Source organism: Mustela putorius, unplaced genomic scaffold (genome assembly GCF_011764305.1).
Source record: "Mustela putorius furo isolate JIRA1106 unplaced genomic scaffold, ASM1176430v1.1 tig00000056_pilon_pilon_pilon, whole genome shotgun sequence".
NCBI classification, from domain to species: domain Eukaryota; kingdom Metazoa; phylum Chordata; class Mammalia; order Carnivora; family Mustelidae; genus Mustela; species Mustela putorius.
In genome coordinates this window covers 8,091,528-8,106,220 of record NW_025421263.1, presented here as the reverse complement: position 1 = coordinate 8,106,220, position 14,693 = coordinate 8,091,528, and the positions used below count along the sequence as shown (strand labels likewise).

Below are 14,693 nucleotides of genomic sequence, written 5' to 3'. Positions count from 1 at the left end.
GTCTCTTATAGTAATGATAAATGATTAAAGATACTGAATTTATTATTGCTCAAAAAAAACAAGTTTGAAACATTAAATTCACTTTATTAATTAGTGGATCCTATTCATGAGATTAAAAGAAAAATAAACAATTTTTTTTAAGTAAACTCTACCCTCAACATGAGGCTAGAACTCACGACCCCAAGATAAAGAGCTGCATGCTGTACCGAATGAGTTAGCCAGGCACCCCCTATTCATGAGTAGCATGAGTAGTTAATGATTATAATATTCATACTCAAATATGTTGGAATTACCTTTATGTTTTAGAGTCCACGGCTCCATTCCTCTAAATATCCAGTAAAAGACTCCAGTGTAAATCATCCCACCATATACACCCAGTACTCCATGGCAGGATGGTCTTATATTTCTAACCGTATATAGCTCTTTCCACACCCATGATTTCTTTATATTGTCTTCATACTCAGTTACATGAAGTCCTTTTATTAAAAACATGAAATGTATCAAATTACCTTAAGGGAGTATAAAATACTTTATTATCAAGGTATTTTACTACTGAAATATCTGATAAGTGAATCTTAAATAAATTTAAACAAGTGGTCGTATAAGACCCCACGCTCGAAGAATCTTCATGTACAAATGTTGGCATCTTCCAAAAACACAGCCATTTAATATATGTTAATAGATAGTAAGGTATTTGATTTCTTAAATTCAGTATTAAAATTCAGTGAACCTGAAAATGTTACTTAGAGTTCATGCTACACATAAAAGTGAGAAGTTTTTATAATTGATTAAATGAAACACTTCTGCCTGTTAACAGGTTGAACTATGTCCTGCAAAGAGATTATCTTCAAGTCCTAACCCTCAGTTATCTCAAGACGGGTCAGAAGAGGGTCACTGTAGTTGTAATTAGATGAGGTCATACTAAATTACGGTGGGTCCTTCCTTAATCCACCAATTGGTGCCTTTATGAGATACACAGAGGAGAGAGGAGAAGACGGAAGGAAGAGATCAGAGTTATTCTGCCACAGGCCAAGGAATGTCTGGGGCTATCAGAAAGCTGGGAGGGTAAGAAAACTAAAGACAGAAGAGAGTAACGTCCTATCAACACCTTAATTTTGAACTGTTAATCTACAGAACCCAGGATAAATTTCTGTTGTTTTACGCTGCCCAGTTTGTGGTACTTTGTCGTGGCAGCCCTAGGAAGTTTATAACAATACCGAAACAGAACATGCATTTAATATTTAATGGGACAAACTGGTTCTTCCTTTTAACAAACTAAACTCTATGGTGTCTATACACTTTCCAGTCATTGTTTTCTGTTTCATTCCCTTTCCCTCAAGGCTTTTTTTTTTTTTTTTAAAGATTTTATTTATTTATTTGAGAGAGAGACAGTGAGAGAGAACATGAGTGAGGAGAAGGTCAGAGAGAGAAGCAGACTCCCCGTGGAGCTGGGAGACCGATGCGGGACTCGATCCCGGGACTCCGGGATCATGACCTGAGCCGAAGGCAGTCGTCCAACCGAGCCACCCAGGCGTCCCTCCCTCAAGGCTTTAATGCTCTGGTCTTTGGTGACCTACTTGCTCCAGTACTTGTCTGTGTGCTGCTATTCTGTGTACATGAGGTGCAAGTACAGCTTGTGGTCCCAACAAGGAAAGCTACTTGGCAAGAAAATGAGAAAATAAAGTTCCACTACTCAGCAAGTACATTCCGTCTTACCTATTCTGTTCTCCATGAAGTGGCCTCCTCCCTTTTCCATGCTCTACCTATCGCCCTCCTCTCCCATACCCTGTGCCTCCATTTCTTCAAAGAAATTTGAAGGCATAATCAAGTTTCATACTTCTACCTGGAAGAACATTTGTTATTTGGAATTCTAGGTAATTAGGTTTATTTATCAAATATCTACCGAGTTGCTACTGTGTGCCACAGACTTGGGATTCATAGTGAACAAAGTCTCCACTCTCTTGGGAGTTTATCCAAGAGGCAGGAGACAAAGTTGATAAGTAAATTATATGCCAACAGGGGGAAAATACTCCAGAAAAACGAAACAAAACTGGGGGACGGGAAGGGGTGGGAGTACTTTGTGTGCGTTGCAGATTAACTGGTATGGTCCATATAAGGCCACCATGAGAGAGTGGTATTTGAGCAAAGGTGAAGGGAATAAGGGGGTCATCTGTGAGTAAAGACCAGGAGATGGTCTTTGTAGTAAAGAAGCCAGTGTGGCTGGAATGGAGAGTAAAAAGAGATGAAATCAGAGGACTGAGAAAACTTAGGCTTTTATTTAGAGAAAAACTGAGAATTACTGAAGGGTCCTCATAGATTAAGGGTTTAGGGAGTCATAGGTGTTAGCTCTTACTCTCCACCAAAGCAGAAGGATCACATCTTTGCCTGTGCTTGCAAAGCCTGCAAAGGAAAAGGTACTGCTGGATTCTGCAGTCTGCAAAGCTGTTCTGTTTTCAGACTGAAGATACATCAGTAGGTATGAGTATATGAGACATACAAAATGTAACAAAGTACTGTCAAACTTGAAATGATTTCTTTTTAAAAAAAATTTTTAAAAATTTGTTTATTTAAGCAATCTCTATACCCAATATGGGGGCCCAAAGTCATGACTCCGAGATCAAGAGCCACATGCCCTACCAACTGAGCCCGTCAGGTGCCCCAAACTTGAAATCATTTCTAAGTAGGTGGGATATCACTGGTACTATTCTACTTTTGATGGTGAATAAAACATAACATTGCTATAAAAATCTAATTACTGACATTAGGTCCTATAGTTTTTTTTTGCACAGCACACACCCGAGTGCTTTGTGAAAAGGGAAAGATCTTTTAATATCAACTGAACTATGCATAAAGAAGACCTCAAGATTTTCAGTGTATTTATTTTCATCCTCTATATACTAAGTGTATGTTTAAATAGCTTCTTTTTAAGTATCTCAATGAAGAACCTGACAATTTTCAATGCTTTAAATAGGAAGTTCTTACCTATTGTCTTCGATTGGAGACTTTCATTAGTTAGTTGATTAAAAACAGATTCTGCTGCCAAAATTCCACTTTTCATTGCTGTATGGGTACCTTTGATCTTGGGAACATTCATGAAACCAGGACTACATCCAATTAGTAAGCCACCAGGAAAGGTGAGTTTTGGTATAGACTGAGGAAAGAAACATTCCAAGTGCATTTTTAGCTTAAACAAACAAACAGAATACTACTACAAATTACAGTCTCTTAAAGTCTTCTAAGGTTGTAGGGAAAATGTGAAGGAAAAAATCAGAGTAAAGGCAGTGTCTTCCTCCTTTCCTAAGAATGAGGATTAGAACTATTACTATTTTTCTAAGACTTTTTCTTCTTCTCTTCTTCCCCCTCTTCTTACCTACATGAGACAGATTTAGGACCAGGGCATTAAAATATTATTTAAATATCCACATCTAAAAACACTCCCTAAACCTAAACAAATTTAAAATTAAAATGTTATTATTTAAATATCCATGTCTAAAAATACTCCCTAACCTAAACACCTATAATCTAAATTGTAATCTGCTTTTACATGCATTCTCGGTAATACATGATTTACAGAAGGTTCTCCCCATGACATCATTACAATTAGCTACTTCCTTAAAGAATATATTTTAATTAACTTAAGAATAAGCTGAATTTCCAAAATAAATTTTAAGACCATTGTTTGGACCTCAGTATATATTTCTCATGAAAAACAATGTAATAAGAGGTGGTGGGTTTTTATTGGGTTAGCCAGTAAAAGCTTATTATATATACCCTACAATGTAGTGACTAAATTAGATTGTTTGCATGGGAAAAGATACTCTAATCTATAGTTTGAAAAGGAAAGAAGAGAAAGCCAATGCAGAGTTTTCTTTTTTCCTTCTGTAGTTTTTCTTCTTTACGCGCTTCCTAAAGTAAGCCACAGTCTTTGCTGCTAAAGTGGGGGGTGGTAAGAATTTGGCTGACGGTGCCGAAAGGGGCTCAGAGGGAAGGAGGATAACAGGGAAACCAGTGCCTCAGCTGCACGAGCAGTGAGAGATCTGTGGCCATAGCTCCTATTAATGACATCATTCTAACCCTGAGGGAGAGGCGTGAGAAGCGAAGCTGGAGGGCAGAAAGAACGCTGCTATAAGAGTTCAAGTCCTTCACGGTACATGTTGGGAATGAATTTATGATTATGGTTCTCAGACTGAATTCAGTATCAGAACTACCTAGATAAAAGCGTGTGAAATCAGGATCACAGAATAGATAAGAGAGGGGAGGGCTTTCTGGAACATTACTAATCTAAAAGAAATAATAGGAATTTGGATAATAACAACACTTTCCTTAAATACGGTAGTGGCCTTGCTAACACTAGGTTTGACTCAAGAACCAGAAGACTGTGAAGTTTAATAAAAGGGCATGGATTGTTAGTACAAGTTCTTCCAAACTGGTGCATAAATCCTATGAATAAAAATCTTACGGACCAAGCAAAATGCATTTTTACATCTTGGGAGGATCCTACCCTATATCCTGCCCTATCCTATAGGGGCAGTGTTACTGGCAGCTAGGTATCTTGTTAAGGAACTATGGACTTAGGAAAAGTTGCACTGAGAAATGTACAAATAATTGGAAACTACATTAAACCATAAATAACTAGAAATCCTCCAGAAAAGGTAAGTTTTGGTACAGACTGAAAAAAGGAAAGAAAGAAAGAAAGAAAAGTCACTTACATAGCAACCACCTCATTTATAGAGAATTGATGGTTGCCAGAGGGGAGTAGAGTGGGGGGATTGTAAAATATGTAAAGTGGATTAAGAGATATAAACTTCCAATTAGAAAGTAAGTATAATTTTAAAAATTAAAGGGAAAAAAGTCATATTTGTTAGCTAAAAATAAACAAAACCAAATGTTCCAAATTCTTGCTTATGGTTCTTTAAAAACTTACTAGAATAAATTTCTGAATCTGACTAATTGAAGCAGAAAATTTAAGTAAAATGTGAGTGTGTGTGTATATATGGATATGTGTGTGGTCAACTCTTCCCACCATTCTAAAAAATCATCTGACACGTTGAAATACACAAGGCAGATGTTTTTAAATACAAATCTGTATATCCTATTGAATATACTGGAAACTGTACACTATACATTAAAAAGAGCAGAATTAGACTGACTGGTATTATAGAGACTGTGAAAAAGAGCTGAATGGGCTTGAACACAGTTATGCAACTTAATAAATATTTGTTGCAAATGAATTACTACTCTAGAAACAAAACAACCTCCTGAGAAGTAATCTGATAGCAATAGAATTTAGGGATACTGTTATTTTAAGTTTCTAATGATTACATTTATAATTTAGCTATGATTTTACCTCACCTTATAAATTATTGTTACAGTAATAATAAAGTATTTGGAACTTCACTTTAAAGGTTAATTTCCCTCCCTGCTAATATTTTATAATCTGTTACTTTTACAACAGTATTGCAAAAAAAAAAAAAAATCCAATCTATAAAATGGTTTGATTTTCCTAGGTTATTAGAGACAGAAAGGATCATCTATAAAATAAAGACCAGGGAAGATAAGTAAGTTCCTTTAAGTCACTTCATATAAATTTTAGAGCTAATTTTTTAGATCATCTTACCTAATATTTTTATAATAGTACTAACAGCTTTTATCATAGCTACCTAGGTTTTTATCTCATTGTCTATATATACTTAATACATTAACATTTTTTAATAACCATGCTATTTTATAGCCTGCTTTTCTTTTTATTTTTACTTAATGTCATAGCTTTGACATCTTTTCTGTGTCAATATCTGTAGATGTACCCATATTTTTAATGACTATAAAGTTCTTTGTAGACTTGAGTTACCTGTTTCTTCTTCTTTTTTCTGTATGTTGAATTATATACTGGATTCTTTTTTAAAATTTAAATTCAATTAATTAACATATAATGCTACATTAACATTTCATAAGATCTACTATGAACATACACTAAAATAGACAATCAAGGGCAAAAGCTTTACAGAGGCCACCCAAAAGGCATGGATGTTAATTGGTAGTTGGGATAAATTAATTACCTTTGTGGAAAACTAAATCTTTGTTTCCTGGCAGCTAAGGAATAAAGGAAAATATCTTTGGATCATATAGTTTTAATTTTCTGGATAAAAGTCAACCAACCAGCGAAAAGTCTATACATTTATCTCAAGAAATCAATATATTCTTAAAACTAAATTTGTAGTGTAATTTAACTATGGTATGACACAGTCTTATAAACACTAGATGTCTTGCTTAAAGTTTCTTCCTATGACATAATTTTCTATTCTTTATCTAAATTTATTACATTATATTATCAATGTTTACTTTGTAAGGCAGAAATAAGAAATAAAAAGTAGGACAAGTTACCTGAAAGCCACCTTCATTCAGGGCTCTGGCTCCATATGCAATCCTTTTTCCACCCTCCAATGTTGGCTGAATGCTGGGATGGTGTTTCCACCTTTGGAACTCTCTAAATGGACTCAAATATGGATTCTGGTAGTCTAGACCAACCTTAAAATTTTTATATTTAAATTTGGTAAATTTATACAATTAGATATTTTTATTTCAAATTATATCAAGCTAAAATGTGATCAATATTTATGAGAAAACATGTACATTAAATTTGTTGTATTCAAAATACTTGGAGAAATAGATGCAGTAACCCAAACTTAATAACTGAATAAAATCTGTTTGGAAAATAAAGGGTAAACAAAAGGATACCATGTATTTATAATTGGTCAAACTTTAAAAATTTAGAACATATTAATAAATCATTGTGCTCTGTAAATAAAAGCCCAAATTAGAAAACTGTTTGTAGGTAAGTGTCTAACATTATGTTCCTACAAAAGGAGTTGTAATTATTTTTCATTAATCAGTACTCACTCTAGTAATCAACTAATAAGCTATATGTGGTACTACTGAGGCAAAAGTGAAGAAAGAGAATGCAATCACACTTAAAAAAAAGAGGACAAGAAATAGTAGAAGTTATATTTTATGAGGCATTATCAAAATGCTGAAATTGATAACCAAACTTTTTTGCTTTGAAAAAATTAAGTCATAGGAATAAATATACAAAGATGAGAAAATGAACACTTGGCTGGGTATCAAAACCACCAATAATTTGGTGTTTTTAATAATGTTTTTAATAAAAAATAAATTTAATGTTTTTAATAATAATAATTTAATAATGTATCATATACAAGTCTAATTATGACATTAAATTATAAAGCTGCCCCAACTGTAAGGTGCAGAAACCCTTATTTTTCCATTCCTTGCAATGTTCAAGACGTAATTTACTGCAAAGATACAAATGGTTAAAAAGGGAGAAAATGCTTCCATTTTTTAACAAGTTATAGATTCAAACCCAGTGCTGATTTCATTTTTTGTGACAGCATGCCATAGTGGAAATTGGGCTTGGAAGTCACACAAACTCAGATGTGAATCCTGCTTCTGTCATTTAATGGGTGTAATTGGGGAAGCTGTATACCTTGTTTGGACTTCAGTGTCCCGTCAGTTAAATAAGGATATACATACTTCAAAGGAATCTTACAAAACTTAGACGTCTCCATGAAGCATAGGGCATAGTGTCTGGCATTTAGCAGCTACTATGACAAAAGCTATGTGTGTTTAAAACTATAGACCAATGCCTGTGATAACCACCAGCACTTTACCTGCTGACAAAATGAGAAAGTGACCTTTAAAGGACAAGTATTTTACATGCTCCAGATTTTATAGCACTGATGATCCAAGGACTCCAACAGTAGAGTTTTCCATAATGGGTGTGTAACTTACCACAAAACCAAGGGCTACCAGGGGTTCACCTTCATTTAAATGGTAGAGAAAGGAGCCTCCATAAGTATGTCTGTCCAAGGGCCAGCCAACAGTGTGATCCACTCTCCCTGGTTTCCACTTCTTTTCATCAATAATCCATAACTTAAAAAAAGAAGAGTATTATTTAAATTTTTTCTACCACCACAATATATCAAATTTGCCAGGTTTTTATGTCTTAGCTATGAAAATTTCAAGGGAAAAACTGCAATAAGAGAAACACAAAAAATGTAATTCACATGTCAAAGAAAATGTATCGAACAGCAGCATCATGAATTGGACTAAAAAATCGGTCAGAAAAGCTATGAACTCTTTAAGAAATTTCTTCTAGAAAATGATTAGATTTTCAAAATGGTTAAGACTTTCATGTGATTATAGGGAACACCACTGAAGAGATGAGGAAAACTTCTGGGGTGCTGGTAATGTTCTAGATCTTGATTTAGCTGGAGAGTCCATAGATATGCTCACCTTGTAAAAATTAATTAAGCTGTACCCTTAAGATCTGCTGCTTTCCAGTATATATGTCATTCTTCAGTAAGACAGCTTATGCTCCCCTGCACTCCCCTTTACCCAACTGAAAAAAATTGTTCATCTATTTTCAGAATGGTAAGGTTTTTTTCTTCTTTCTTTTTTTAAGATTTTATTTATTTGATGGAGAGAGAGAACACAAGCGGGAGCAACAGCAGGCAGAGGCAGAAGGAGAAACAGGCTCCCCAATGAACAGAGAGCCTGAAGTGGGACTCGATCCCAGGACTCTGGGAACATGACCTGAGCCCAAAGCAAATGCTTTACTGACTGAGCCACCCAGGCACCCCTGGAATAGTTAAGTTTCAAACTTTTAACAATTGAAACATCTAAAAATCAGGTAATATTATGTGTGATGCATAACCTACCAAAACAAGGTTTTACTCAAAATAAATCTAGCTATTACAGAACTGGAAATGTTCTTAGCTTTAACCCCTCCCAAATTTAAACAGAAGGGTTATAATGCATCTTTACACTCTAATAAGCCAAAGGTTTGGGAAAACAGAGACTGGATAAATTGAGAAAAATATGTAATAATTAATCTAACTAAATTTTAGGTTTCAGATCAATATACTATGGCTGAGTGTATATTTCATAAACTAAAATATCTTCTCAGTGCAATTCTGAAGAAACCATTCTTTATGATCTGGTCACCCTATAAACAGCATAGGGGTATCATGTCAAATCTTACTAGGACAGATGGCATTACAATGAAAAGAAATACATATCACAAATATTTTCAACTTCCAGTCTTTGATTTTAAGCAACGACTGATAAAACAATTACAACACGTAGAACCAATTTAGATAATAATGGAATTTGATCAGCAGTATTTTCTAGCTACTTAAAAATAGCCCAAATATTTTCAGTTATGATGAACATTTCAAGTCAATGAAAAATATAGCAACTATAAAATTACATCAATGTAGGGGTGCCTTAGTGGCTCAGTGGGTTAAAGCCTCTGCCTTCAGCTCGGGTCATGATCCCAGGGCCCTGGGATCGAGCCCCGCATTGGGCTCTCTGCTTGGCAGGGAGCCTGCTTCCCCCACCCCTCTCTGCCTGCCTCTCTGCCTACTTCTGATCTCTGCCTTTCAAATAAATAAATAAACAAATAAATAAAATAATAAATGAATAAATAAATAAATAAATAAAATCTTAAAAAAAAATTACATCAATGTTACAGACTACATTATAATACATAGTTAAAAATTAAAATCCCCAAAACAAATAAGGATACCTCCTTCAGTCCAATTCCATAGGTTTGGGGTTCACAATTGGCTCTCAAATCAAACTTCTTATATAGTTGCTTGGCTAGATGTCCGTGGCAACCCTCTGCAAAAACTGTGACTTTTGCATGTAGTTCTAGTCCTCTCTCAAATGTTGTCTAAAAAATAAAAACATGTTAAATCGCAACATTTGACAATTTAAAAAATATTCACATTTTGGTCAGTTTTGAATTGAATAATGATACAGGTATAGAAGAAACAATACAAATACAAAATACTAGAAATAAAACTACTGTTGTAAGAAGAATCTAATTTAAATTTTGTAACATATCCCGTGTCTTTGTTGTATTTTTCTTTTTTTTACTTCCAAAGTACCCAAATGGTTAAGTGTGATAAGAATTAAAAAAGCAAATAAAGCACGTTCATGCTAAAAATATTCTCTACAAATGAAAATAAAGTGAAAAGTGAAAATCCATTTCCTCCCTGCTCCTAGTTTTCTAGTTCTGAAGCAGAAAACATTATTAATAGCTTTCTTGTGAATCATGCCAGAAAATTTCCATGAGTAAAAAACTATACAGAACCTATTCATATCCTTCTAACACAAGTAGAATCATACTAAGTATACTCTTTAGCTACTTGCTTTTTTCACTTTAATTTTACTTGTTCTCTATTGCTGAATGTATATTCTAAAACTGAATTTTCCAAGTGGAACAAAAGCCACAATTGAAGTCTTTACCTCTCTTTTGCTCTCTGTATTTTGCACTTACACCTACTACAAGGCACTCAGTAAAGTTACTTAATAAAGGAATGCAGAATAACCAGAAAAGTCTCTTATAAAATATATCTTTTCTGATATTTCCCTATTCATTTTATTTGCATGTCTGTGTGTATGCAAAGACAAAAAAGTAGTTTAATACTGACAGTTTTATAACCGTTTTTTCATTACTTGAATGTAAAAGCAAGATACTCCAAGAAAAGAATCCTCTCCCCACCACCCCCCGAGAGAGAGCTCATGATGGGGTGTGGGTAGGGGCAGAGGGACAATCTGGAGAGAAGGATTCCTAAGCAGGCTCCACACCCAGCACAGAGCCAACTGTTGGGCTCAATTTCAGGACCCTGAGGTCATGACGTAAGCCAAAATTGAAAGTCAGATACTCAACTGACTGGGCCACCCAGGTGCCCTTAAAGCATTCATTTTTTATGTTTGAATAGATTCCCCTAATTTTCCAAACAATTCTCAATAGTGGACATTTAGGCTGTTCCAGTGTGTTTCACTATTATAAAACATTGCTTAGATGAACATACCTGGTGCTAAATATTTTCAATCTGAATGGTAAGAATTATCTCATGATTAATTTAATAAATTAATTACTTTGATTGCTACAAGGTCTGAACATCTTTTACACATTTATTAGTAACTGCTATTTTTCTTGTGCAATGCTTATTAGTGTCATATATATGTATACATGTATATTACACTTTCATACACATCTTGTAATTTCACTCAGTATCTTTTTATTTTGTTCCCATCTGCTCACTCTTATTACACTTCACTCATCCATAAACCATGTTAACAATCTAGTATGTACAATTTATCCAAACATTTAAACACACATACATACTGAAATACATACACACTTAAACTTTTTAGGTTCCTGATTTGTTTTACAAAAAAATAGGATCATTTAATACAATGTACCTTACTTTTCTCACTTAATAATACTTCTCTTTTATTCATCTCTATATTCCCATTGCCTAGCATAAAACTGGCACACTGTAGGTATTTATTAATATTTCTTGACTCAAAAACAGAAAAAGTACTTAAAACAGTGAGGGAAATGCAAATTAAAACAACAGTGACTCAGCTCTGTAAGTAGCAAAAATGTAAAATAAAGTTATATCTTTCAGTAACTGGACTGTGGGGGAAAAAGCTTTTTTAAAAATTCAATTTCAGTTAGTCAACATATAGTACATCATTAGTTTTTGATGTAGTGTTCAGTTCTTCATTAGTTCCGTGTAACATCCAGTGCTCATCACATCACGTGCCCTCCTTAATGTTTATCAGTGAGTTACCCCATCCAAACCTACCTCAATTTCTACAACCCTCAGGTTTTTTTCTCTGGAGTTAAGAGTCTTAGTTTGGCTCCTTCTTTGATTTCTTCCCATTCCATTCTCCCTCCCTTCCCCTCTGATCCTCTGTGTGGTTTCTTATATTTCACACATGGGTGAAACTGTATAATAACTTTTTTTTCTGACTGACTTATTTCATTGGATGAAAAAACAAAAGATACGTCCCTTTCCTTCAGTCTAATCATAGAGACAGACATTAAGGAAACACATGAGTATATAAATACAAATAAATACAAATTATTACTTAAGTGCTATGAAAGAAGACAAAGGATGCTATGAGAGAGAATAAAAGAAGGAAATTTATGGATTGGGTGAACAGGAAAGGCTCGTTTGAAGAAATGACATTTAAGCTACGGACTCTGAAGAAAAAGTACTTAAGCATCTTTCCTTATAAGTAGTAGTGATCTGGACTCTGTTCTTCTGTGAATTGTCAGTTTTTTAGATTTTGATCATTTTTCTAAAATGCTGTCTTTTTTCTTGTTAATGTATATCTGTATTTGATATTATAGGTAATCAAAAAAATTTTCCCCAATCTACAGTTTATCTAAGACTTTATAGTAACTTTAGCATACAAAACTGTTTAATTTTTATACAGTTTAAAAACTGTCTCTTATGGGTTCATTATTTCTTGCCTCTATAGGATGGCTTATCCTACTTTTAAGTTGCAATTGTAATCTAGATTTCCTTCTAATTTTTCTATTTTTTTTAAAGATTTTATTTTTTCCAGAGAGTGTGAGAGACAGCAAGAGTACAAGCAGGGGAATGGTAGGCAGAGGGAGAAGCAAGTTCCCTGCTGAGTGAGGAGCCCGATACAGGACTCGAATTCCAGGACCCTGGAATCACAACCAGAGCCAAAGACAGATGCCTAACTGACTGAGCCACCCTGGAGTCCCTATTTTTTGTTTTAAGAAATTCTCAGAATTTTTAAAAAATAAAGGCCCAAGCTCTCCATCTTTCAGATGGACATGCGGTTTTCCTGACACCAATTATAAAACAATTCAATCTTATTGAACTAAAATATTACTTAATATACTTCAGCTTCCTCTTAGAGGCAGTATGTCCCATAGTATTCAAGGGGCAGGCCCCAGAGCCAGCCACACTGTTAATATTCAAACCCCAGCCCCACTACTTATAGCTGTCTGACCTTGGGCAAATCACTTAACTTCTGAAACTTAAAACTGTCCAAATCAGAATTCTTATAATCAGACAGCTATTAGATGTGGCACAGAGCTATTGAATAAGCAGTAGGATATAGGATACTGGGACTTGGGTATTTAGAGCCACGTGACCAGATGAAGTTACTAAGGAGAAAATGTAGATAGAGAAGGACTCAACACTGAGCCCGAGAGCCTCACTATTTACAGGATAGGAAGAGGACAAGCATGCAAAGGTGACATTAGGGAGTAAAACACAAGGAAAACCAAGAGTAGGTGTCACCAGCTAGACTGCAAGACCTGACCTTTACTGCCCACCAGCTTGTATTCACTAAACTCTCTTTCATTTTCTCTTAAGCTCTTCTTTCTGGCTTACCTTTTAAGTCTGGCAAATGAAACTCAGAGCCACCCCTCAGGTGATGGTGACTGTCCTGATAAGCCCTCTCACTGGCCCAGGCCACCCAGACCTTGTGAGCTAAAGCCCTTGACTCACACCTGCACAGATGGACCATGGAATGACCTCTGGAATGACCAGCAATTACCTCTACCTCATTGTAATACTAACATCTCAACCCAAGGAGGAGCCTCAGCCTTATTTACATAATATACAATGTGTAATTAGGCATGTTTCCTTAAGGCGCATACATGGCACCTTATGCCTTTCTCTACATACAATGACAAGGCATCCCTATCTAAATATTCATCCTTATCCTAAACAAAAGGTACCCGTTCACCCTCTCTCAGGAGTAATGACCTTGGGAGCTATTCCCCATGATCTTATTTCCTGCAAATAAAGTTGACTCTGTGTGACAACTCCACCTGGTGTACATGTGCCTCACCAAGGAGGCACATGAAATCCCTTTAAAAAGAGAAGGATTTTGGCAGCAAGCTGTCAGACTCTTCAGACATGACCCCTCTATGTTTGACCACATAGAAAAGGCAACTGCCGCTGAAGGTTCTGCCTGATGGATCTCCACTGACCAGAATCAAGGCTTTAATCTCAACTGCACTTCCACAGACTGACTTCCCCGTTGGCTCTTAACTTCCTGACCTTCTGTTATCTTGTTTGTTGTGTGTTCTGTCCTGCTCTGTGTGCTGTACAATTCAGTTACAAGGTGGTGTGAGAAGCCAACTGTGTCAGTGCTGCCTACTAGGATATCAAGTAAGAGAAGACCGAGAAGTGATTACTGGATTGACAAGGTGGGGGTGTTTGTGACACTGATAAGCCTTTTTGGTGAAATGGCAGGGAAGAAAGCCTAACGAGGTGTGTTTATTTAACAACAGAGAGTGGAACAACAGAATAAACACAGCCCTTGTTTCCCCCCACTCCAAACCTGTGGTACTACAACAGTTATTTAAAAACCAAGAATCTAGAGCTCACGTCACTAAGACTCCACTGTACTCTTCAATATTTTTGTATCTATATAAATACAATAAAGGAAAGATTTTTAAAAAGATTTTATTTATTTGTCAGAGAGAGAGAGAGAGAGAGAACACAAGCAGTGAGGGACGCAGGCAGAGGGAGAAGCAGGCTCCCCTCTGAGCAAGGAGCCTGATGCAGGACTTGATCCCAGGAACCTACGATCATGACCTGAGCTGAAGGCAGACACTTAACTGGCTGAACCACCCAAGCATCCCAGGAAAGATAAAGTTTTTGTAACTACAAAGCCCCAAACACAAAAATTTACTTTTGAACAAATTTGAGAACATACAAAAAATGAAATATCAGAATAATAGAACTTGTGTGCCTCAGTTCTGTTGTGATATTAAATATAAAAATCTTAAAAGAATAAGATACACTTTAAAATTAAATGAT

General features: G+C 35.4%; 1 protein-coding gene across 1 annotated transcript in view; it reads right to left on the bottom strand.

Annotated features, from left to right (window-relative positions):
• ETFDH (electron transfer flavoprotein dehydrogenase) overlaps nucleotides 1-14,693 on the bottom strand; it is a 29,077-nt gene that overhangs the window by 1,688 nt on the left and 12,696 nt on the right. The window contains exons 7-11 of the mRNA XM_045085957.1: nucleotides 9,605-9,751; nucleotides 7,807-7,947; nucleotides 6,382-6,525; nucleotides 2,983-3,151; nucleotides 294-476 (exon numbers count right to left, since the gene is read on the bottom strand). Of these exons, the coding sequence (XP_044941892.1) occupies nucleotides 294-476; nucleotides 2,983-3,151; nucleotides 6,382-6,525; nucleotides 7,807-7,947; nucleotides 9,605-9,751 (784 nt within the window). The remainder of the gene's footprint in view (nucleotides 1-293; nucleotides 477-2,982; nucleotides 3,152-6,381; nucleotides 6,526-7,806; nucleotides 7,948-9,604; nucleotides 9,752-14,693) is intronic.